Source organism: Eucyclogobius newberryi, unplaced genomic scaffold, assembly GCF_026437365.1.
Source record: "Eucyclogobius newberryi isolate DKJ021-1_F unplaced genomic scaffold, fEucNew1.0.hap1 SCAF_21, whole genome shotgun sequence".
In the NCBI taxonomy this organism is placed as follows: domain Eukaryota; kingdom Metazoa; phylum Chordata; class Actinopteri; order Gobiiformes; family Gobiidae; genus Eucyclogobius; species Eucyclogobius newberryi.
In genome coordinates this window covers 20,233,582-20,256,881 of record NW_027315846.1, presented here as the reverse complement: position 1 = coordinate 20,256,881, position 23,300 = coordinate 20,233,582, and the positions used below count along the sequence as shown (strand labels likewise).

Genomic DNA, 23,300 nt, shown 5'->3' with positions numbered 1-23,300 from the left:
ATGGTCCTGCAGGGGGCACTGTGACCCACTGCCGCTTTATCCAGTAAAACACCCGAAGTAGAAATGTGACTCTACCCGCCAATTTCAGAGCATGTAAACATTCACCGGGACGGGCCAAATGTTAGCTCTTTATCACGCTAAACTGTTTTAATCTAATCTAATGGCGGCGAACGGAAAAGGTAACCACCACACGGGACAGTGTAATAACAACGTAGTGGTAAATAACAGCACATAAAGCTGTCATTTTAGCCAGAGTTTGGCCGTGTTTTGTTGCTGCTGCTGACTCCGCGAACTAGGCTTTAACAGTAGCTTTAGTGTTATGATTTTGCATATGGTTTAACATATAATGCTGTTTTTATTGTGTTGTATGCTGTTATACACCGGTGTTATAGTTGGATGTTTATGTGTAAAACATGGGACATAAGATAAGATAAGATAATCCTTTATTGTCCCACATGGGGAAATTTCATTGGTGCAACGCAGGTAGATACAGAGGTAGATACAGAAGAACAGATCATTTATAGGAAGTCTGAAAAACACTTTCAGTGGAAGATCTCCTATAAATAAATAAAAAACTCCCATAGACAAATAAATAAATACATAAATACTGTACCTTTTCCTGTTATGTGTTAGTCATGTTAAATCACGTATAAGTTGTACCAAAACCTCTTCGCTGCAGATAAACCTGAATCATTGGAAACTACAAATCATCCTCAAATCAATAGCTTGCATTTTTGGGACTGATACAGTTATAATTCTTGAAAACACTTTAATACCTTGGTTGAGGGTTAGGGTTAGAATAGTCATGTAGGAATTCTTGAAATGTGTATTTTGTGCTTTGGACCGAAAATGTGCTTTGTCCAAAGTTGTTCTTTATTTAAACTATTGAATGGGCTTCATGCGTTGTTGGTGTCTGTAAATTAAATGCATTGATCTGTCCTCATAATTAACTGTCTTGCTTCTGTTTGCAGGAATGGCTGATTCATCTCATCTTGTGGCGAGGTAATGTGCCTAAGGATCCACCAATTCAGAAGGACTGTAGTCGACAAAAGAATAATTTAAAGCAGACGCGACGTGGCACTGACAAAAGCTTTAAACATATAAAGTATCTACAAGCTCGTAACTATACAGAAATGTACTTGTGTAAACTGCACATTTATCTGTAAAAAAAAAAAAAAAAGCAGAATAAACTCACGATTTACTTTCTCAACTCCAGCTAATGCAATGTATGTTTCAGAAACAGAAAAGGTTTATTGCCATTACCAATGAACAGAATTCACAAACAAAGGAACTTGCTTTGGTGCAACATAAAACAATGAACAATGATATAACGACCTATATAAAATAAAAGCGGGGACTCATTAAAGTAAAACTGTTTAAATCTATTATAGGATAAAACATTTAAATGGGATTACTATGTACACAAAATGTACAGTTAAATGTACAGATGTAGTGCAGAAAGTAAACGGTGCATTGAGTGATTGATTAAATTATGGTTAAAGTGACAGGTGTTTAAGAAGTGTTCATGAGTCCAACGGCAGAGCTTCTGGTCCATCCGGACCAGAAGCTCCTGTCTGAGGGGAGTTGCTGAGCAACATGGAGTTTCAGTTCCCTTCAAATATTTTCTCTTGGATTTAGGTCTGGAGACGGGGCTAGTTCTCTCCAGAACCTTGATATGCCACTCCTTGGTTATCCTGGCTGAGCGCTTCAGGTCATGTTGGAAAATTCAGCCACGACCCATCTTCAATGCTCTGACTGAGGGAAGGAGGCTGTAGCACAATACATGGTCCCGTTATAAGACATTCTTGGCAGAACAAAATTCACGAACATAGGAACTTGCTTTGGTGATACGGCGCAATATCGTCGTCTTACATCAATTTAGACCCAAACTAGGAGCTGATACTCGATCCAGCAATTTTTTCTGAATTGGTGCTGATGCCTTATGCCATCTGTGCATCCCTACTAAATGCATTAACCTTCCCTAGTATCCTATTAAGCATTATCAATTATTTTATTTTAAAGCCTGTTGTCTTTATGTAATTGTTTGAATAATTTAGTGTTTTCCCAACAGTGACAGTGACTCCATTAAAGTGTTTGTGCGAGTGCGTCCTCTGACCCATGGCACAGGGCTCACCACAGATGGGGATCAAAGCCTGTGTCTCAGCGTTACCTCATCAAACACCATTCGACTGCTCTCAAAACCACAGCCACGGATTTTCACTTACGATCATGTTGCTGATTCAGACACTACTCAGGTTCAAAGTTGATCTGTAATACACATAAACCCACTCCTCCTGCGTTGTTGGGATGGCCACTTCATCTGTCGTTAACTTCAAATTTGTGGTCGCTTTTTCAGGATGCTGTGTTTTCCTGTGTGGCCAAGAACATCGTTGAGTCCTGCATGAATGGATATAACGGCACTATATTTGCATAGTAGGTGATGTCGTACAGATTCTTGTTTGAAATGATGAATTCATTCCCCTTATATTATGATGTGCTCTGCAGTGGACAAACTGGCTCTGGGAAGACATTTACCATGCTTGGTGAGGATATTATATCAACTCTTATTTATGTTAATGTCAACATGGTACAAAGATTGAAACTGATGACTGGGAACCATTTCTTAACTGCATCATTGTTTTAGGTCCATCCGAGTTGGATAATTTCACTGATGAGCTGCGGGGAGTGATACCACGCAGTTTTGAATATCTGTTTTTTCTCATTAATCGGGAAGTGGAAAGGGTGAGTTTCTTAGAACTCTGAACTATAAAGAGTTAATATTCTCTAAGTGATGCTAATGTATTTTTCTGATTTCTAGTCACAGCAGTCTAAGAGTTTTCTCTGCAAATGTTCCTTTATTGAGATCTACAATGAACAGATTTATGATCTGCTGGACACTGCCTCAGCGAGCCTGTTTGTCAGAGAGAACATCAAGAAGGGTGTGTTTGTTGAGGGAGCTGTTGAAAAGTTTGTCCGCTCAGCCGCTGAGGCCTATCAGGTACTTTTATTAAAACTTCTCTATCTCTATAACATGAAACATAAAATATTTTTGCTTAGAAGCTATTTAAATCAAATGTATTTCCAAGTATGTGGACAGCCGTTGCTATGGCCTATCCATGGCTTTTAGAGGGAGGAAAAAATGACCATTGTTGACTTTAGCAATTCATTATTCAAAAAAAAATGTTTACTGTATTTTTTCAATGGCCAACAGTGCTCAAAATGACATCCATAAATGGGAAGCTGAACCCCATGACTCTTGATACCTAGCACATTTTTGAGACTTTTTGTCACCGCTCACTGGGTGGAAAATCACTATACGAAAACAATGTTTCCCATCTTTTAAATGTCATGAACTATAATTTTTTTTTAAATTTACAGAAATGTCCGGGTGTGAGTCCCTGGTCACTGATGGGCAGTGTGTTATTGGCCATCTATACCAGTGGTTCTCAACTTTTTTCACAACCTCCATGATAACAACTGTTGGCATTCGCATCCCCTAAACACACAGAATAGGTTGCTCGCAAAATAATGAAGTAGCCTTAAACCTAATGTTTCATTTTAGTTAATAGACTAGAAGCAGTCATTTACTACCGTACATTTACTACTGCATTTGAAGGGTGTTGAGCCTTGTTTAAGACTACTGCATAAAATTTTAATTTTCCCTATATTGTTTAACCGCCATGGCGGTCCCGGCCCCCAGGTTGAAAACCACTGCTCTATACCATAATAAAGTCAGATTTTTGCATTACAAATTTAGGAACACAAAAACTGCCCAAAACCTGCAGAGCGTCCAGCACGGCTGTATTTATGAAATACGCCCAAACAGAAGCTCCACAAACCGCCAATGAGGATTTGTCACTCAAATTTAGGACTTTCATTAGGTTTATTCGAAAATTTTAAAACATTTACATTGAAAAATGCTCTTAAAGAGCTGCCCAAAACTGCAGACCTGGCAACACTGGTGGTTGACCTTACATGAAAGGTATCAATAGTTTGCCAAATGTTTCTCTTGGTCTCTTTTCCTGCTGTAAAATTCAATCAACTAAAAGTTTTGCTACCAAACATATCTGTCTTCCCTTCAAGGTTTTGTCTTTGGGATGGCGTAATCGCAGAGTTGCATCTACTTCAATGAATCGCGAGTCCTCCAGATCTCACGCTGTGTTCACCATGACCCTGGAGTCTAAAGAGTCCATCAATGAGGTGGTGAATATCCGGATGTCTCAGCTTAACCTGGTGGACCTGGCAGGATCAGAGCGGCAGAGGGACACGCATGCAGAGGGCTCCAGGCTCAAGGTACAGAGTCTCCCATCAGCTCCAGTGTTTGCTGTTACTGACCGCCGGCTCTTGCCACCTACAGGAAGCCAGCAGTATCAACCGCTCTTTGATGTGCCTCGGTCAGGTGATCATGGCTCTTGTTGACGTGTCCAATGGAAAGAATCGACATATTTGCTATAGGGATTCAAAACTAACATTTTTACTAAAGGTAAGTAAGTATTTTTAGGTTGTTTTTATCACTTGAGCTTTTCCATATTGTTTTTCTTTCTGTAGGACTCTCTTGGAGGAAATGCCAAAACTTACATTATAGCAAATGTCCACCCTGGTTCCAAGTGCTTTGGTGAAACCCTGTCCACCCTACAGTTTGCCCAAAGAGCAAAGCTGATCAAGAACAAAGTATGTGATGCATTAAGACAGACTATATTTTTTTCTTTTCGTGTGAGGTTTTTAGAATTTATGGTTTTGTGTTTTTGTCAATTTAAATTTAGGCTGTCATTAACGAAGACACCCAGGGGAATGTAAGGCAGTTGCAAGCTGAAGTGAAAAAATTAAAGGAGCAGCTTGTAATGGCGCTTGCTTCGATTGACTCTCAAAGGGACGTTGCCCCTGGGGGGCCTCAGGTTCTAATTGGTAAAAGTACTTTAATTTTAGACAATACTGAAATGTAAAGTTTTTTTTTTCATGACTCCAACTGTCTGTTATCAGCTGGACAACCAGTTGAATACCAGGACAGGATACAGTTCAAATCCAAGTTTATTGCTGCAGTTCATTTGTGGAAAAGACGAGAAGAGGAAAAAAGGGTATCATCTCAAATTCAACAGATTTGCTTGGTTAGTTGACAAGTCTCAGATAAAAGGTTGTTTTATGTGTTGTCACCCACAGATGCTGCTTGAGAAAGTGGCTCAACTAGAAGAGGCCTGGAATCAGAAAGACAAATTTATCCACTCAAGCCGCATGATTATCAAGTTTCGAGAGGACCACATCTCTCGCTTGGAGAAGAAAATGAAAGCTGGAGAAAATGTATTCACAAATGAAGAGAGTCAATGTGCCATTGACCAGCTCAAAGAGGAAATTAACATTTTAAAAGATCAGGTACAAGTGTTTTTACCTTCATCTAATCTATTTAAAGAACTTACCACAGGAGAATGTGTTTGAATATTAATTGTTCTTTGTGTAGCTGGAGCATCACCCGAAGATGATGCGATATGCTGCAGAGAATGGGAGCCTCCGAGAGGAAAACCGCCTGCTGCGCTCTCTTGAGTCAGTGGTTCAGGCAGATACAGCTGCAGCACAAGTGTCTGCTGAACTGGAAACGGCCTTTCATACAGCTCTGGAGGCTGAAAAAACAGAGAGTAAGTCAATGACACTGTTCCATTTCAGTACAATAAATTATGTTATTAACATTTGGTTTGTGGCTAGCTCTCACAGCCCCAACGGCAGTAGATGTAGCCTCTGTCTCAGCAATGGAAAAACTTAAAAATCAGTTTCTGCAGAAAAAAGCAGACCTTGCTGCTGCACTTCAAGCTTTTGAGGAGTACAAGCAACTCACCAAGTAAGTAATTGAAAATACTGTGTTTATGTTGATTGGTGTTGTTGCACTTTTTATCATACTGTCTTTACTAGGAGACAATTGTCTCAGCTGGAGTCAGACAAAAGGTATTTGGATAAATCCAACAGACATTTAGAAAAAATCCTGGAAGCAACTAACGCTTACAAAAAACAGGAAGTCTCTGAGCTGAATAGAATCCACGTTGAAACGATAAAGGTGAGACTAGAGATACTTTGGGTCTAAAATCCTATATTACTTTATTTTTAAACAAAAATGTTTATTTATTTTTTTTATTTTTTTTTAAGATTCTCACTACTCCCACTAAAGCATACAACCTGCGCTCTCGACTAGTGCCCTTTTCTAGTCCGGATCACCTGAATGGTTCAGAATATAATGAAGACATTTGGAATGAGCAGCCTCCAACTGAAATGACAGAAATGGCTCTGACTGAGGAACTACGACAAGTGCAGGTTCAGAGTGTTGTGTCGTTTGTACTCAAAGCTCACAAAACTCACAACAGATTGTTGTGTCGTTTGTACTTAAAAACTCACAACTAGCTTTTGTGGTGTTTTCTAGGACCAGGCTGGTCTCGTCCAATCACATCTGGATGGTGCAGAGTTGAAAAACAGCAAACTCTTACAGGAAATCTCGAGATTGGAGGAGCAGATTACTCTGTTGTCAGAGGAGTGCAAATGCAAGGATGAGGTAGGCATATGTCTGCTATTCATCCATCTATCTATCGTGTAATCAGCCAGCCCACAATGAAAACCCTGCAAACCTGTCTCTGAATGTGTGCCCATTAGAATTTTGACAACGTTTTTGTACAATATTTGGTTAACTGGAGTTTTGTAAAATGTAATATGTACTGTATTTTCCCTTTTTATGAAAGCTTCTCTGTTCTGAGAGAGCTGACAGGACCAAGGAGAAACTTTACCTCCAGGAAACCATCACCTGTCTAGAGCAGAGTGTCCTGTCTGAAAAGCAGGCAGCTGAAGGTATTAATGCGTGTATGAATACATTTCAAATGATATGATGTACATTTGGGACTGTGGAGGTTTGTTTATTTAAGTTTTCCAGAATGAGATCCGAGACCTACGCCTGGTACTGCAGTCATCAGACAAAGAGCTGACCTCTGTTAAAGAGCAGCTGAAGAACAGTGAGGCAGAGCAGCAGAAAGAACTGAGCCATCTGTCCAGCAGTCTGATCAGCACACAGCTCCAGCTCGATAAAGTCCAGTCAGTGTCACATGGGCTCTTGTCTTCTGTGGCTCTGCACCTGCTTGGTCCCATGTGTCTGTTTGTGTTACAGGCTGGAGTGGGAGCAGCTCCTGGAACAGCACCGTGCTCTCCAGGACAGTTTGGATCAAAGTCAAGCTGAGGCCAAATTTGAAGATGATCAGTCTAAGCAGCAGATGCTCAATTACCAACAGGAGATTGAGAAGTTGAAAATACAGTCTTCAGTGAGTGATTCTGCATGCTGTGGTAAACATTTTGACATGATGAAAACTAACTTATGATATTTGGTAGGATTTAGTTACTGCCCTGGAGGTAGAACAAGAAAACACCAAGGCCTTGACGTCTCAGTTGAGAGAAAACAAAGAGAGTGCATCAAAGTGAGTAGTGTGTGTTGAGATCATGTACCAAAGTAAATGTAATGTTAACATTTTTAATGCCTGCTTGTGGTTCCTTTCTCCAGAGAACTCGTGGAAACGCTGGCGATTAATGCACATCTTAAAAAACAAGTCTCAGATCTCACTGCACAGAATCAGCAGCAGGTATTTTCATTGACAAGTGATGTTACTGTTTTATGGGAGATGAGCCACACAAACCATTATTTATCATTTTAACTCTGAAGGCATCCAGACTTTTGACCCTAGAGCAAAGCCTAATTTCTGCCACTGATAAAATGAAGAGCCTGGAGCAGAAGATGGAACAGGACAAAGTAAAAAATATAAAATAACCATCGCAGTCCGACAGCATTATTTGTGAATATTCGAAACAACTGCTTTTACTTTTTCAGGATGTTGTCGTAGACTTAATAAATCAAACCAGAGATCTCCGTAGTGATCTGAACCAAAGAGATACCACTATTGCTCTCTGCACTGAAGATTTAAAGGATATCACAGTAGGTTTACTTGATACAAATAATATATTTTATTCTCCTGAAAGATCTTGATGTTAAAAATGTTTTCACAGGCGAAGTACAATGGTGCCTGTCAGGAACGTGAGGATATCCGTGAGAAGAAATCCAGGTTGGAAAAAGAATCTCTGGACCTGAAGGAGAGTTTAGAAAGGAGCGTAGCATCCAACAAAATCGAGGTGTGTGTGAAATCTTTTAATGTATATAATTGATGTCGTCGTCCAGCTTCATGAGTGTGTATGTTCAGGTGGAGGTGTTGCAGGAGGAAGTAGCCTATGCCACAGAAGAGGTGGAGAGGCTCACAAAGGTTCTTGATGAGCAGAATGCACTCCTCCAGGTTTCTCAGGAACAGGTGACCCAGAAGGATGCCACGATCAAAGGCTTGCAACAGAAGGTATCACATCTAAGTCTATTACATTCACAAGGCTTTTTCAGCATCAATATAAGCGTGAAATGAACTATAGGTGCAATGTTATGAGTTCTAAATAGTGCTTTATAACTATTATGTTTTTAAGGTGCAACAACAGCAGGAAGCGGTAGAAAAAAACATCAGAAACTACAAACCTCACCCACACACGCCAACAGTGACTCCGAAAGCTGCATGTCGGGTAAGGCTCTGGAGTAACACGCTTAAAGTAACGTAACACAAATGCATGTTTTCATATTTGTCTCGTTCCAGACCCCATGCACTCCAGGCAGCTTCAACAGAGATCTGAGCCAGGTTCTGGAGAGCCAGGAGAGGGAGCTGGAAAATCGCCGCTCTTCCATGATGACCATGGAGATCCTCCTGGCAGAGCTGAACGCCGAGAGGACTGCCAAGAATGGAGAGATCCAGAGGCTAAAGGTAGGTGCAGTTTCCGTTATAATCTTAATCCTGTTTTTTTAAATTACTACTTCCTTGTTTGTTTGTTTTTTGTTTGTTTTTTTGAACAATGTGTTTGTTTTAGACTCAACTGACTGAAAAGGAAATGGTGCGATTGGAGATTCAGACATTGGTGGATCAGTTCTATTCGAAACAGATGCAAAACTCTGATTCTAACGGGTTGGTTATTTTTTCTTAACCCCGTTTGTACAGATATGTGACAAATGCAATAACACATTTTGATTACAGTATGGAGTTGAGTGAAGCTATGAACAAGTCTATTCTTAAAGAGCTACAAGATGAGAAAGCGGATAAGGTTTGCATCTTTGAAAGCTAATCTTCTTTTAGATGTGGTATCTTTTAAGACTAACATATCGTCTGGTCATTCTCGAACAGGAGACTATACTGCAGAATCTATTGGACATGCAGAAAAAGTAAGTTGAATCTTGGTTTTGCCAAAGCAGAGGCCTGTACTACAAAGTTGGATGAGGGGGTTAGCTTGGTCAATTCGGGGTCAATCCTGGTTCAGCTGTTTTATGAAGATGGTTCACTTTCACATAACCTTCTATATCAATGATATCAATGCACACAGATTTATAAAGAGGGTCTGATATTTAAATAGGCTACAGATTATGCAGGTGATTCCTAGATGTAATATTCCCATTATCATACTGTATTACATTAAAGGTGCTGTTAAAATAGTGTACAAATTTAAATGAAACACTAAAATGTAGGATACCTGTGCACATTTGGCTGTGCGTTGTTATGTGTTTTTTTGGCTCAAATGTAAGAGCCGTTCTTTCTGTCCATGCTGCTGTATGATAAGCGACTGAGTTTCCTTTGGCTTATATTTTATCTTTCTTTTCCCCCCATAACAAATAAGAATGCTGTTAAATTCTCCATTGTTCTGATTGGTCAGTCATTGAACATCTTGATTTTGACTGAGCAAGTTGTAAAGTTGTTTCATAAGTACGGCTTATCCAGAGATTCTCAAGTCTTGTTAGTCTACCTGGGAAAGAAAAATGTATACAAGAGAAGTTCAGCCAGCTTCATAGTACTACTGGTGTAGTTTGTGTTTATATTCTTTTTTTAGGCTAAACTTGTGCTGTGTGTTCAGAATGCAGGCCCAGGAGTCCATGCTGGCCCAGTCCCAGACCTGCGTCCAGGAGCTCACCTCTGAGCTAAGGAACCGCTGTCTGGAACTGAGAGAGCTGAGCCAGAGAGCGCACGAGGAGGAGAAGCTTCTCCAGGTCAGACACTAGTGATGAGTACAACCCATTCCGGCTGATTTTCCCTAAAACGTCTCCCAATTTAAGCTAAAGCTGTTCCTGAACCCTTTGGAGTACAAACAATTGGCTGGCCTCTTTGTAAAGCTGAGGCTCTTGGTTTTGGCTTCTGTTTAGTTACTCTACTTGTATGTGTAAAAAGAGGAAAATGAGATTTCAAATCCCGAGTAGATTATCTTTTAGAAAATATATAAATGCAACCCTTTTGTTTTTGCTCCCATTTTTCATTCGCCAAGTTCAAAGATATTAAACTTTTTCTATATACACTAAAGACTAATTTGTTCACAAATCTGTCTATCTTCTGTCAGTGGCGGCTGGTGGTGCAAAATATAAAAATTACATTTTACACTTTATAAAATATCAGATTGAAAATAGCAAATCAAATCTTAGTGATACTGTAACTTATAGTGCAGAGTAACAATTAAGAGGAAATAAAAAACACAAAAAATTGTTGGTGTTTCATAAAACAGCTTCAAAGTGGCATTAGTTACTCTGAACTACATGTGTAACATTTTGCATTTTTATATTTAATCCTCACATTATTGCTCTTTGGAAAGTTGTTCTTAAAGACATGTCATTTATAGCATTCTTCATGAGTTTTCCAATAACCATCGACGGCTGTTCCAGTTCCTGCCAATATCCAGTGACTTCAGCAGCCATTTGAATGGTCAGACTTGCACCAGATACTGGGTGTTTCCCGATAGGCTCTTTTCACGATAGCACTCTGTTAATTCTGTTAATTCTGGTTGTCGAAAAAGTGCAGATCTTAATTTCTTGTTCCATTCATTCTCTGTGGGAATTAGTCCAGCTCAAATAAATCAAATAGAAAAGGTGAAGAGTGAGTTACAGATGGATAATCACTGGCAGCGTGTTCATCAGGCTGGCCAGGTTACCATGGCCACCTCGGGCGGCACCAAATGACCCACAATGTGAACTTCATTTCAATAGATTTTAACCAACTCTAATGAAGAAAACAATAATATAAGATATACACAACAATGATATAATTTAAATTAGCTATGTTAATAGGCCCCCACATTTAATGATTCCACTAATTGAATGGAAAATTATTCACAAAACCTTTTTATTTTATACATTTTACATAGTTGAGACACAGACACTAATTTCCATTTGCAAAAACATTTTTTTTTAATTATAACTGAGTTTTATCACGTTTGATCTGGTTTTGTGACACAGTGCAGTCACTCCCTCCTGAGCTTGTTTCAACAATCTTCACAGGTAGCGTTAGCAGGGCCCTTGACTCCAGAAAAAAAAGCTACAAATAAAGCAAAACCGAATCTTTCAGAGCGGCTTTTTATTGTGGCCAGTCGAAAGCCCTTTCCACACTAAGGTAAACTCAGACAAATCCAGCAAATTTAGTCTAAAGTGGGAATTATCCACATGAAGCTGGTGTTTCAGGAGTCTAAAAAGTGAACTTTTTGAAAACAAGTCCCAGAGTGCAAAGATCTCAAAACACCGTTTTGGCATCTCCGCTGCTGCACCGTATCCATAACTTTTTTGTGAAGGTTCCATCATTACCTCTACTTGACAACGCAGTTTTCAGCACATGTGCATTGCCTTTGTGTTACTTTTCACTACCAATCAACCTGGCATATGTATTACAACTTTTGCAGGCGTCCTGTGCCCACAAGTGTGGATGTACATGTTTAAAGAAACCCATGTTAACAGAAAACTATCCCCATTGGCCTAAGTTGCACCTGTGCTATATTCATAATTCCATACCGTCTCATCAGCATCTTGATATGCCACATCTTTTGAGGAGGGATGGAATATTATTATTTATTTTTAAGTAAGTATTATTAATACTATTATTACTAATATTGTGAACAATATTTGAGAGAATTGGGTCTCTTGTCTTTATAGAAACAGTTCTAAAACCGCCTATATTTTTGTTCAGTGTGTATGAAGGCGTAACGCTGCTGTGGGAGGTATGGATTGACCGTAGATTGAGCATTTGTATGGTTTTGACAATTCCCCTTTCAAAGCTGAAGCTTATTTCACTAAAAACAATCATGTGGAATGCCTATATAAGGCTTATTCATTTTATGGTATTTTTTTAATTTGTAGGTTTAGAATATAAACTGACCCTGATTGTTCCCAGAACAATTGATTTAACTAAATTTAACTTATTTAATTAAAATAAGTGGGTTATAGCTTTTTATATTTTGCCTTCCAAGAGCTTGATAGTTAGTTTTTTGTTTTGTTTAGTCTCAGATCGTGGACAAAATGAAATAAATGCAGAAAATGTCAACTGGGTCTGTACAGAACCGCCGGAATTTGAAGGCGGTCATCTTCCATCCAACTGCTCACAAAGGCTCAATTATGTGGTTTTACAGGAGAATGAAGTTCTTCGTAAGCAGAATGTTCAACTGTCAGAAGAAAATGGGAAACTTGTTGGGCACAAAAATCACAAACAGAGGATTGAGTATCTGGTGAAGTTAAAGAAGGACAACACCAAGCTCCATGAGGTATGTAGAGAAGTTCTGGGATGTTTTTTATGTTAAAGGAGGCCTATTATGCTAAATCGACTTTTCAACCATATTATAATTATTCCCCCCCCCTTGAAACAACTGAAAGTTGTATTTGGGGTGATTCATGCATGTTGGGGTAATCATTATTCTCCTGCAGACAAGACTGTGACACACGTACAACAAGCGTGTTGCTATTGTGACACAAATGGGGGGGGGGGATTTGCTCGATATCGTGAACTGCAGCTCTCCACGGGCGTTGTATCGTAAAGGGGCATTAAATGTCCAAAATACATACAACACGAGGATCCATGAGTGTCGTAGATTAGAATTATATTGCAGGAAAAAAAGCACAATAGGTCTTCTTTAACATTGGCGGTGTTTATTATCATAAATATTAATTGTTTTTTGTTTTTCAAAGGAAAATGAAAAGTTGAGGTCAGAGCTCACTTTGCTACGAGATAACGTTGGATGTCTGCCAGCAGAGTTGTAATTAGTTTTGACTTTTTTTTAATCCTTTTTTTATATTTTAGAATCAAATACTATGAATTAGTGCATTCATGTTTTACTTGTATGATGTATGATTCAATTGTGGTGCTGTACAGTCATGATTCAACATTAAAACTGTAAACAATGTGTCTCTTTTTTCCCTCTGAACGTGTTTCTCAAAATATCTCTGATGTAGATTTGTATTTATAGGCCCAGAGCAGGGATGTGTGTCTGCAGTTGCAGGAGTGAACACTAGGGGGTGATGTGCTGGTCATGTGCGCGTGATGCACCTTTGTGGTCAAGAGCACTGCCCTGGGACCACGCCCTATGAGTTCAGCCATTACCTGCACGTGCTCGAGAAGATGCGAGGTGGTGATTCTCTAAATAAAACACAATGAAGAAAGTTTTTACAGCAGAGCAGATTTCAAATTGGTTCACAACTGGAACCACATTTGCCAACATCAAACTCACAGACGGAGTCACTGAAGGGAAGTTGGAAACTAACAGTTGGTGAGTGAAGTAGCTAAACCGGATGAATTAGCCTGTTAATGCTAGCGACTCAGACATGCCCATCTAAGTTTATTACACAAACTTACAATATAAAGCATAACGACACGCAGTTGTGTTTGTTAGAAGGCTAGCGTTTTTTAATTTGTTTCACGGACTTTCCTTTGCATTATTTAAGAGGGGAGGATGGAATAAAAATAAAATTGTATTTATCAAATCACATCTCTACCATCCAGAAGTTGGAGTTTAATTTAATTAAAAATCAAATTTTATTCCAAACAATTATTGGATTCTTAGACTATAGGCCCTACTACCACCACTCTCCATAATCTACATAATTATAGTTATCAATGTCGGTGTAATCCCTCATTCGTCCAGGCGTGTTCCATTGTAGAAAAAGCTTCAGTTGTAGTCATCTGGACTCAGTTAGAAAAAATAGACGTTTCGACTCTCATCCAAGAGTCATTGTCAATAAAAGAATTTAGGTCGAGAACTCCGATATTTATACTATTCTGTGGTAAGTAAGGCTCCTCCCAATGGGCTTAGTATAAATATCGGAGTTCTCGACCTAAATTCTTTTATTGACAGTGACTCTTGGATGAGAGTCGAAACGTCTTTTTTCTAACTGAGTCCAGATGACTACAACTGAAGCTTTTTCTACTATAGTTATCAATGCAAGAAATTGAAAATAACCCTTTATTATACCGAGTAGCACCAAAACGCCATAAAAAAGATGGCTCCAGCAAAGTGTCAATGATGTAAGATCATAGATCTCTGGTGTGCAGCCTGTTCACAATATTAGTGACTGGGAGTCCTTAAGCCAAAGAGTAATAAACTTTCAAACGTTTTGAAAAACGACTCGTTGGTACAACCACTATTTTGTTGCTGAGAAGTAAATGTAGGGTAACAGTGATGCAAGTTTGATTCAAATAAACTACAGTGCTTAAAACAAACTACTGTTGTGTGCATCGATGCTCTTGCTGATACACTAATTTTAGGAATGTTTATCATTGCTTGAGGACAGGCCTACACATGCTTATTGTATGGCATTGTATTGTGGTAATCTGTCAACATAAAGGATACATAAAGCTCAGTCAAACGCATTTACTTTGCTTTTTAATTTGATATTTTAAATGATGTTCTGTAAGAGCACTCTAACGCCTTTTATAATAAAGTAGCAGTAACAAGGGCAAGTTCCAGGGCAGCAAAAATGTAACTAGTTACTCTTAAAAGTAATGCTTCCCAACACTGACGACTGTTTCAGGAACATTTTATTGAATTAAAGTTCTGTTTCAAAAAACAATCCAGCCGTCTATGTTGGTAAACCATTTCTCATCACATCATTCAGCAGTCCATGCAGACCGCTGCTTCTGCATCTACAATGCTCTGAAACTGACAGCGCCGCATTCACTGGGACCATTGCTCAGATTCTGTCCGAGCAGCTACAAATAAATCTCCATTCACCAAACGTGCCCCTCTCTAAGCCTCAACTCCGTTCTTCAGTTACAAACTGTGCACCTGCACTATTGTCTATTATAAGAAGCAATAACCCTGCAGAACTGGACTTTCGTTAACCCCAAAATGGCGATGCCCACACTTGATTCATTTATCACACTCATGTTGTTAAACAGTGGGAAACAGTCCGAAAACCCAGAGACAACCCCCAGAGTGCCTACTGATAGTTGCAATGAAGAGGGAACAGCAACTTCAAAAAATGAGGCACCAAAAAGTAAGTATATTGGTTATTTCCTGTATTTGTTAGTCTTTTATATTCATATTTTAACACATCAGGTAGCACACCACCTACTTTGACCAGCTATGAGTACCCCAGCCTGCCAGTCACCAAAAACCGACACAAGGTAAATATTGTTGTATTCAGGTATACATTTTAGTGCATAGATGAAGTGAAATATAATAATTCCTTCAACATTTATAACTGGTTCCACTGGAGAACTGGTTCTGTTTTAGAAATCCATTAGAATTGTTTGTTTCTTCTCTTAGCAATTCCTCCGCTTCGGCTAGCTGTACCAAAAAAAAAAAAATTAAATACAGAAGTTTAAGGTCTAGCGATACCTACAACACATGCTGCTCATGTGGACATTCGCTTTAACATACGCCGCAAAGAAGGCCAAAAACAACAGAGATAAAAGAAAAGCCTATGGTGCTCTGGAGCCCTGCTTGTGTTTATCTGGGTAACGCAGTGTGCTCTGAAAATAAAATTCAGTTTTACAGAATGTAAAATACTTTGCATAGTAGCCATAATTAATTATAGATAACAGGCTTATAAAACTAGATGTGTAAGACACATTAGGTATTAGAAATTGTACTGAGCCAAATTGATTAGAGGAATCATTAATGCTGTTTATTAATATTTATTCAAAATAAATATCGAACTACATTTATTTGCACATCTCTAGTATCTACTCTTAACTTGGAGAAAAGTGACTTAATGTGATAGTGTAAGTCTAATAGAAGTCTGTTCTTTCAGGCATTTTTGAACTTTAAGACCAGTATAATACTTTTGATGAGGTGTTCTCTCTCTCTGCCTTGTGCTCTCCAGCTTATATCCCTCATAGAAAACAATTCTGTGGTGATCATTCGAGGGGCCACAGGCAGCGGTAAAACCACCCAAATTCCACAGTACATTTTAGACCACTACGACAAGAAGAACGCTCCATGCAACATTGTGGTCACACAGCCTCGCAAAATTGGGGCCACAAGCATTGCCCGATGGGTGGCTTCTCAGAGGAAGTGTACCTTAGGCAGTCTAGTTGGATATCAGGTTTGTTTAAGATCATTTGATGTATGTAGAATTTGTAAACTCTTTGGGACATGTTAGCCAGACCTACAGTATGTCTATTGATGGCTTGTCAAACTAGCAACATTCATATTTTTTATTCTATATTTTATACTTGAAATATGTTGGACATAGTTCAGGGATGATTTGGTTAATTACATGAATAGTAAAGTCTAAATTGTCTCTTGTCAGGTGGGACTGGAGAAGATGGCCACAGAACACACTCGTCTGATCTACATGACCACTGGAGTGCTTTTACAAAAGCTGATTTCAGCAAAGTGTCTCACAGAGTTCTCCCACATCTTTGTGGATGAGGTAAACGGTGATCTAACCTCGTTTTACCTCAATGATTTTCATTCTATTCTCTTGGCTTTATTAGGTTCATGAGCGCACAGAGGAAATGGACTTTCTCCTCCTGGTATTGAGAAAACTCCTACACTCAAATTCTCATTATGTTAAGGTAAATGCCGCATAATGTGGTTATTGTGTAATGCAGCTCTTTCTGACTTGACTGTTTCTTTGACAGATCATCCTCATGTCTGCCACTATTGACTGCAAACAGTTTGCTGAATACTTTGGCACACCAGTCCGTGGCAAAATGAACCCTGCCTATGTGTTTGAGGTCGAGGGCGCTCCTTATGCTATTGAAGAGTTTTATTTGGAAGACCTCCAGCGCTTGGTTCCTTACAGAGTATGTGTGTGCGCTGTCATGTGCCTTTATTCCTTTATTCTCAAAGACTAATGGCAAATCTGTTCTTCTCAGGCCATGCCTCCTCACCCAGATGATCCTCAAATTTCTGTTGACATGTATAACATTGCCATAAGCCTCATTCAGAGTTTTGATGAAGTCGAGGGTAAAGACAGCAGGTACCACCTTTAGTGCACTTGAGCCTTGAAAATAAGCCAAATGTGGAACTTGAATAATGTGTGTGTGACAGTGAAAAAGACTTGAGAGGAACCTCTACTGAGCGAGGCAGTGTGCTTGTTTTCCTTCCTGGATTATTTGAAATATGCTACATGCAGGAGGCTTTATCCAAGTTAGTCCACAAAAGGTGTGTTTCCTTTGAGTGACCCCTTAACCATCTCTTTGCAAGAACTTCCTGACCATTTATATTTCTTAAATCTGGTCTCCATTGTGAAACAATCAGACTGCAGGTGTATCCTCTGCACTCGACAGTGACTCTGGAGGAACAGAATGGAGTGTTTTTGACCCCAGTGCCAGGATACAGGAAGGTAAATGCAGTGGACTATTCTGTATCTGTAAATTAATTTAAAAGTAGGCTATATCATGTTTGAATAAAGAGCAGCGTGATAACTGAATAGTACTGCTCGTGTATCATCTCTGAGCTGTGTTTTCAGGTCATCTTGTCTACAAATATTGCAGAAAGTTCAGTCACAGTTCCAGATGTTAAATATGGTGAGCATGCGTTTCACATATTTCCAGTGTTATGGTTGTTTATTCTTTTTGTATAATTCTTACACTTTGTTACAGTTATTGACTTCTGCCTGGCTCGACGCCTGATTTGTGATCCAGAAACCAATTATCAGTCCCTGCGACTAACTTGGGCCTCCAAAACCAACTGCAATCAGCGAAAAGGTAAACATTGAATCAGTGTTTGGTCCTTCCAAATCTAAACGGCCTCTGTCCTGTCTGCAGGTAGAGCTGGCCGGGTGTCAAAAGGTTTCTGCTATCGCCTGGTGACCCGTGAGTTCTGGACGAGTGAGATTCCTGATTACATGATTCCAGAGATGTTGGTGAGATGCCTTGTGTGTTTTAATGTTTATTTATTGATAACAGGAGTCTCAAAGCGTTTTACTTGTTCACTCAGCTTGCACCCTTGGGCACTATATTACTGAAGGTGAAGCTGCTGGACATGGGTGATCCTCGCTCAGTTTTGTCAACAGCTCTCTCACCCCCAAACCACAATGATATTGTGAAGACTGTGCTGCAACTTAAAGAGGTTAAGCAAGCCGAAATCCTCTCATTTCACTTTGTTTAATTGCAAGATAAAACCTACATTTCACATAGATGGGAGCACTGTCGACCAAAAGTGAGACTTGTCCGAATGAAGATGGGGAGCTGACCTTTTTGGGCCGAGTACTGGCTCACTTGCCTGTGGACCTGTACCTGGGAAAAATGATTGTCCTGGGACATGTCTTCGGATGTCTGGAAGAGTGTCTCATCATTGGTCAGTGTATTCATGCCCAATCCTGCTCCATTCTGCCTTTAGTATCACTGTTCTGTACACAGTGTTGTTCTCCTTTTATCTCCAGCTGCTTCACATTCTCAGAAAAGCTTTTTTGCAATACCGTCCATGCAAAAACTCGCTGGCCATAGGTCAGTCGGTGCCAATAGAATTTGGAGGTAACTATTGAAATTATCAATATAAATTTAACTGCGCTTATTACAGGAGCAAGCTGTCTTTTGCACGCGGCACACAGAGCGATTCCATTGCCTTTGTTAACGCCTTCAAAGTAAAGTGGACGTCAAAAGAAGTCTTATTACTTGGGAAATATCCTTTTTAAAATGAATAAAATCTGTTTCTTTTAGGACTGGTATACTGCCAAAAAGAAAGGACAGCTCAGACACCCAAAGGTAAACCAGAGGCATACGCATTAGGATGGGACAATCCTCATGGTATTGAATTGTCACCATAATTGAAACTTGCCATTTGTTTAGAGCTGTGCATGTTTTAGTGAGTCAAGATGAGGACAGACTGTAAAATAAATAAAATGCAAAGTTAAATGCACAAAATGGAAAAGTCTGATGCTGATTGTATGTCCAATAGTCTTTACGTATGAATATATCAAACACAAGCTCCTTATGAGATGTGCTTTTTTTGTTTTTTTTCCCAATGATTCAAAATTCAAAGCTATATCTTTTTTTCTATTTATGATAGCTATATTAATTAAACCACCTGAACAAACTTGATTTAATTGTTTATAGACAACATAAATGTTTAACAAAAAAGAAAATGTCGCACAAGTCTTTGTTCTGCTGAAGCCCAGCAAATTTGTGACCCACGTATTGAGACTTATCGTCACATCCCAAGATAAAACGGCTGAATGTTTCAGAATGAACTGGACTGGGGGAAGGAGAACTTCATACAGATCAAAAGAATCCGAGAGGTACTCAAATTTTAAGTCCGTATCTTTAAATCTCCATTACAAGTGTTAAACTATGTGTTAATATACTGTATAGCTAGAATGTGTTGACACATCTTTATAATCTTTATAAAGCATTCTTTAAAAAAGCATGTCTTGCCACTTCCCTACCAGAACTGAGAACTTTAATAGTCAAATGGCAGTAACATTGTTTAGGTGGCAGAGCTGTTTGAAGACCTGAGGGATCGTGTGTCACAGTTCAACATGCACATCCCTGAGAGCAGCCAGCCCCTGGACTTCACCAGCACACACCAGCAGAAGTTCATTCTACATGTGAGCTTCATCCCTAAGCTGCCACTGCAGTTATACATGCGTGTCTTTGTTTTGATGTGAGGGTTTGAAACGTATGGATTTCACCAAACTAAAATCCTGTTTCTCTGTGCTGTAGGTTGTCATTGCTGGAGCATACTATCCCAACTACTTTGTTCAAGGGGAAATTGATGAAGACCTTGCCTCAAGAGAGCTGAGTGGCTATAGTCCCAGAACAACTGTAATGGTAATGGTTGCAATACTTGGAATTCACTTTATGTTTTTACTGTTTTTCCATATAATTTAGTGCAAATATTTTTAGGTGAGGAATCTTCCCCCATACAGTTTTCTCTACTACAAACAGCTACAGTCTCTCTTCCGCTTATGTGGCCTGGTCAAAGCCATTTACTTTGACAGTTCCAGGTAAGTTATCTCTGTTTGTGTCTGTCCCTGCTCAGTCCCAGTCTAGGACAGTGTGGTGTTTTTAGGGCTTATGTGGAGTTTACCAGACATCCTCATGACTCCGGAGTGCTGCCTGACGTGTCCCTGGCCCTCCTCCTGGCCCAGCAGAGTCCTGCCCTTGAGCTGTCTGTGTACCCCATTGAGCAGATTGAAATGTGTGCTGGGAACAGGCCCGTCGTTCACCTCAAACATGGACGGTATTGTTCACAACACACTTATTACTATTCATAAACTACAGCTGTACAATATCTCCACCCAGAACGCATAACACTCGCGCCCATGCACACTTCATCTAGTTGGGTTTTGCTACTACATCAATGTGAATTGATATCAAACTTGTAGTTATTTAACAGCTGTCGCAAGTTGTACATTGTTGTTTAGGATCAATGTGGACGTCCAGACCCAAACTGTGTCCCCTGGGGGCTTCATGGATTTTGAAATTAAACCTGAAAAGCTTCCATCAAACCACATGTTTGTTGTTAGCATCACTGAGGTCAGTTTATTTATGAATTTGACAAATACAGGTAGTAGATGTATTTGATTGACTGGTCTGCCTGATGTGAATCTGGGTCCCAGGTGGTGGAGGTGGGTCACTTCTGGGGGTTCCGTGCAGATGAAGCCAGTCTGGAGAAGCAGCGTCACATGACTTCAGATATAAACTCTCGTCATCTCCAGCCGGTGTCAGTTTCTCTGTACACAAACCTTGTTTGTCTGGCCCCGTACTCTGAGGCCAACGACCAGAGCATGTACTACCGTGCCAAGATCCTGCACATGCGTGGAACCACTGCAACGGTAGGCCTTATTATAGATGTTATTTGGGGAATTGCTTAAATGTAAATGTAAAGCATCTTTGTCCAACAATTATTTTGCAGGTGTTCTTCCTGGACTTTGGAAACACAATGGTGGTTCCTTGTAGCAACCTAAGAGAGCTGCCCCCTGAACTTCTGTCTGAACCATTTCAGGTACAACTCTCGTCTTTGTAATCACCTCCATTGTGGTCTAAATATGTTACTTACATTTGCTGGTCCTATCAGGCTCAAGAGTTCCAGATCATGGGAATGCGGCCCTCAGCCCAGTCCATAATTCAAGGCAATCCATGGTGCAGCAGATCCCGGGATCGTTTTGTCGCTTTGGTGAAGGGCCACTCCTTAATTGTGTCTCTCTACTCCATCATACATGGAGTTATGAGAGTGGAGCTGCACATCAGCACGGACACCTCACAGACCACTGTACTGGACATTCTGGTACAGGAAGGACATGCTGAAAAAGTTGATGAGAGCTTTGAGTCTCAGGTAAACACTTTATTTGGGCCATAATTACACCCAGAGCATGAAAATGGTAGACTCAACTGGGATCTAACCATTTTGCACCTTTTACTTGTAGCAAAATCACGAAACGCTGATGTCATTCTACAAAGACATGAAGGATGGCAGATACATGAGCAACTCCACCTGTACATCACGGGAAGAGCGCAAACGGAATGAGCAGGATGTTATAAACAGTCTCCTGGATCACTTCAGCAAGACCCGCCAGAATTTCTGCAAGACCAAGGCTAGATGCCACATAAACCATACATTTTACCAGAACTTAGGAACTGTACCATTAAAAAAAGTATTTTAAATGAGAATCACCTTAGCAGTTGTGGGCTCTAATTGAATGTTTTTAATGTACTTAAATGAACACACGCATGCTACCCATGTGTTCCTAGAGTGTATGAACTTAAACGGCCTCTGTTCTCTTTATATTCCAGGTGCATTTGCATGGACCATATAGCCCTCATAGGATCAGTTTCAACAGCCTAAACCACAAGACTTTCTACAAGTGAGTGAATCCTGCTGTGTGTTTCAAAAGAGCATTAAATCTCATGCGCCGTGTGTGATCTTTTGCAGGACAGTTACCATTGAGAGGACCAGTATGAACTCCTTGGCAATAAATGAAAGTCCTCATTACACACACCAGAGGATGCTGGTGGCTGGAGCTGTGTCTGTCAACACAACTGGTACCATCCCGAGATGATCAGTAGGGTTTAGCGTAGTTAAAACAAAATTGCACCAGTTTAATGATGTTTGAATCTTTCTGTAGGCACTCGTATTCTTCTTCGAGAAACCACCTTGATGCCAGACATCCCTGGTCTGCCTGCCCTCATCACAATGCTCTTCACTCCCATCATGGAGCTTCGGTGAGTGTCAGCAGCGTCTTTAAGCATTTATGTAAGCTATGGAACCAGTTTCACAACACGATGGTTCCGTCAGGACCAACGAAGAGCGCACAGCATACACTGGGGCTCTGTGTGGCCTGGGGTGGAACAGTGACACACAAGAAGCCGTACTTCAAAATCATGACATTGAGCTGGCCTTTGATGTCAAGTTTGACGTGGAAGACATCACTGAGGTGAGACTCACTGCTTGAGTTAGCGCTGACTCCTGCCCTGAATCATACCAGTAGATGCAACTTTTCATCTTGTGGTACCTGACCTAGGTACAGAAATGACAAATGGATGCATATTTTCTTTCTCAGATAAATGCTCTCCGACTGGCAATGAATCGCCTGGTGTGTGAAGGGCCAACTGGAACACTTCACCTTGGCCCTGACAGGACGGCCCAGCTGCAAGATGACTGCAGGGAGCGACTGACCAGGTCCCTCAGTTTGCACATTTTTTTATTTTTATTATTATTATTATTATTAACACAAGAGTCTAAACATTTGCTAAAATTATGCTTGGGTACGTGTTTTTGAAAATCTATTTTGTGTTGCAGGCTCTTTGGTAAATACCCAGCACGTGAGGTAACTCCTCCGATTTATTACGACCTGAAGGAAAAATGGAACCAGGTATGGCTCATGATCTGATCATAGAACTTAAGCTACACTTAAGATGCATGCTGTGAGGGATTTTAATAATAAACTTAAAACTTCCAGGTGGATCCATTTCTCAAAATGGATATAGTCCAACCTGGGTCCAAGAAATCCCATGGAGTCTTGTTCCAGCTTCATCCAGTTACTTTGCTGAACACCTGAATCGTTCGCTTGATTG

The 23,300-nt window shown here is 40.0% G+C and overlaps 3 protein-coding genes across 3 annotated transcripts in view; 2 read left to right on the top strand and 1 right to left on the bottom strand.

Moving 5' to 3' along the window:
• The window catches only part of mrpl35 (mitochondrial ribosomal protein L35), a 108,990-nt gene that overhangs the window by 66,852 nt on the left and 18,838 nt on the right, over nucleotides 1-23,300 (bottom strand). The window lies entirely within an intron of this gene.
• Nucleotides 73-13,214, top strand: kif15 (kinesin family member 15). Its single transcript, XM_072458334.1, has 35 exons — nucleotides 73-179; nucleotides 972-1,002; nucleotides 2,072-2,255; nucleotides 2,357-2,433; nucleotides 2,506-2,543; nucleotides 2,645-2,742; nucleotides 2,819-2,998; nucleotides 4,084-4,293; nucleotides 4,358-4,483; nucleotides 4,549-4,671; nucleotides 4,764-4,905; nucleotides 4,981-5,075; nucleotides 5,158-5,367; nucleotides 5,453-5,627; nucleotides 5,695-5,827; nucleotides 5,899-6,040; nucleotides 6,130-6,294; nucleotides 6,401-6,529; nucleotides 6,714-6,819; nucleotides 6,894-7,059; nucleotides 7,133-7,283; nucleotides 7,351-7,436; nucleotides 7,520-7,598; nucleotides 7,679-7,765; nucleotides 7,844-7,948; nucleotides 8,020-8,142; nucleotides 8,211-8,357; nucleotides 8,479-8,571; nucleotides 8,643-8,807; nucleotides 8,911-9,005; nucleotides 9,075-9,141; nucleotides 9,222-9,259; nucleotides 9,943-10,075; nucleotides 12,469-12,600; nucleotides 13,022-13,214. The coding sequence occupies exons 1-35, from the start codon at nucleotides 161-163 to the stop codon at nucleotides 13,091-13,093; spliced, it is 4,122 nt and encodes a 1,373-aa protein (XP_072314435.1). The 5' UTR covers nucleotides 73-160; the 3' UTR covers nucleotides 13,094-13,214.
• On the top strand, nucleotides 13,432-23,295 carry tdrd9 (tudor domain containing 9). The gene is made up of 35 exons (XM_072457441.1): nucleotides 13,432-13,599; nucleotides 15,228-15,325; nucleotides 15,382-15,455; nucleotides 16,157-16,378; nucleotides 16,586-16,708; nucleotides 16,773-16,853; nucleotides 16,920-17,084; nucleotides 17,157-17,260; nucleotides 17,332-17,445; nucleotides 17,542-17,626; nucleotides 17,753-17,810; nucleotides 17,886-17,990; nucleotides 18,051-18,148; nucleotides 18,223-18,354; nucleotides 18,423-18,582; nucleotides 18,668-18,731; nucleotides 18,805-18,868; nucleotides 18,945-18,989; nucleotides 19,469-19,522; nucleotides 19,715-19,831; nucleotides 19,947-20,054; nucleotides 20,130-20,230; nucleotides 20,296-20,466; nucleotides 20,651-20,762; nucleotides 20,846-21,061; nucleotides 21,142-21,231; nucleotides 21,304-21,561; nucleotides 21,653-21,820; nucleotides 22,020-22,090; nucleotides 22,159-22,268; nucleotides 22,352-22,448; nucleotides 22,522-22,660; nucleotides 22,787-22,905; nucleotides 23,026-23,098; nucleotides 23,186-23,295. Exons 1-35 carry the CDS (start codon nucleotides 13,484-13,486, stop codon nucleotides 23,282-23,284), a joined length of 4,011 nt encoding a protein of 1,336 aa, XP_072313542.1. The 5' UTR covers nucleotides 13,432-13,483; the 3' UTR covers nucleotides 23,285-23,295.

What these genes read in the sequence shown, in the direction of transcription:
- tdrd9 (XM_072457441.1), top strand. Translation starts at nt 13,484, where the DNA reads ATGAAGAAAGTTTTTACAGCAGAGCAGATTTCAAATTGGTTCACAACT. An exon ending in AGCGCTTGGTTCCTTACAGA is followed by an intron (nt 17,085 to 17,156) that starts GTATGTGTGTGC and finishes TGTTCTTCTCAG; the next exon opens with GCCATGCCTCCTCACCCAGA. An exon ending in GGAAGAGTGTCTCATCATTG is followed by an intron (nt 18,583 to 18,667) that starts GTCAGTGTATTC and finishes TTTTATCTCCAG; the next exon opens with CTGCTTCACATTCTCAGAAA.
- kif15 (XM_072458334.1), top strand. An exon ending in GAAGACATTTACCATGCTTG is followed by an intron (nt 2,544 to 2,644) that starts GTGAGGATATTA and finishes TCATTGTTTTAG; the next exon opens with GTCCATCCGAGTTGGATAAT. An exon ending in AGTTGAAAATACAGTCTTCA is followed by an intron (nt 7,284 to 7,350) that starts GTGAGTGATTCT and finishes GATATTTGGTAG; the next exon opens with GATTTAGTTACTGCCCTGGA.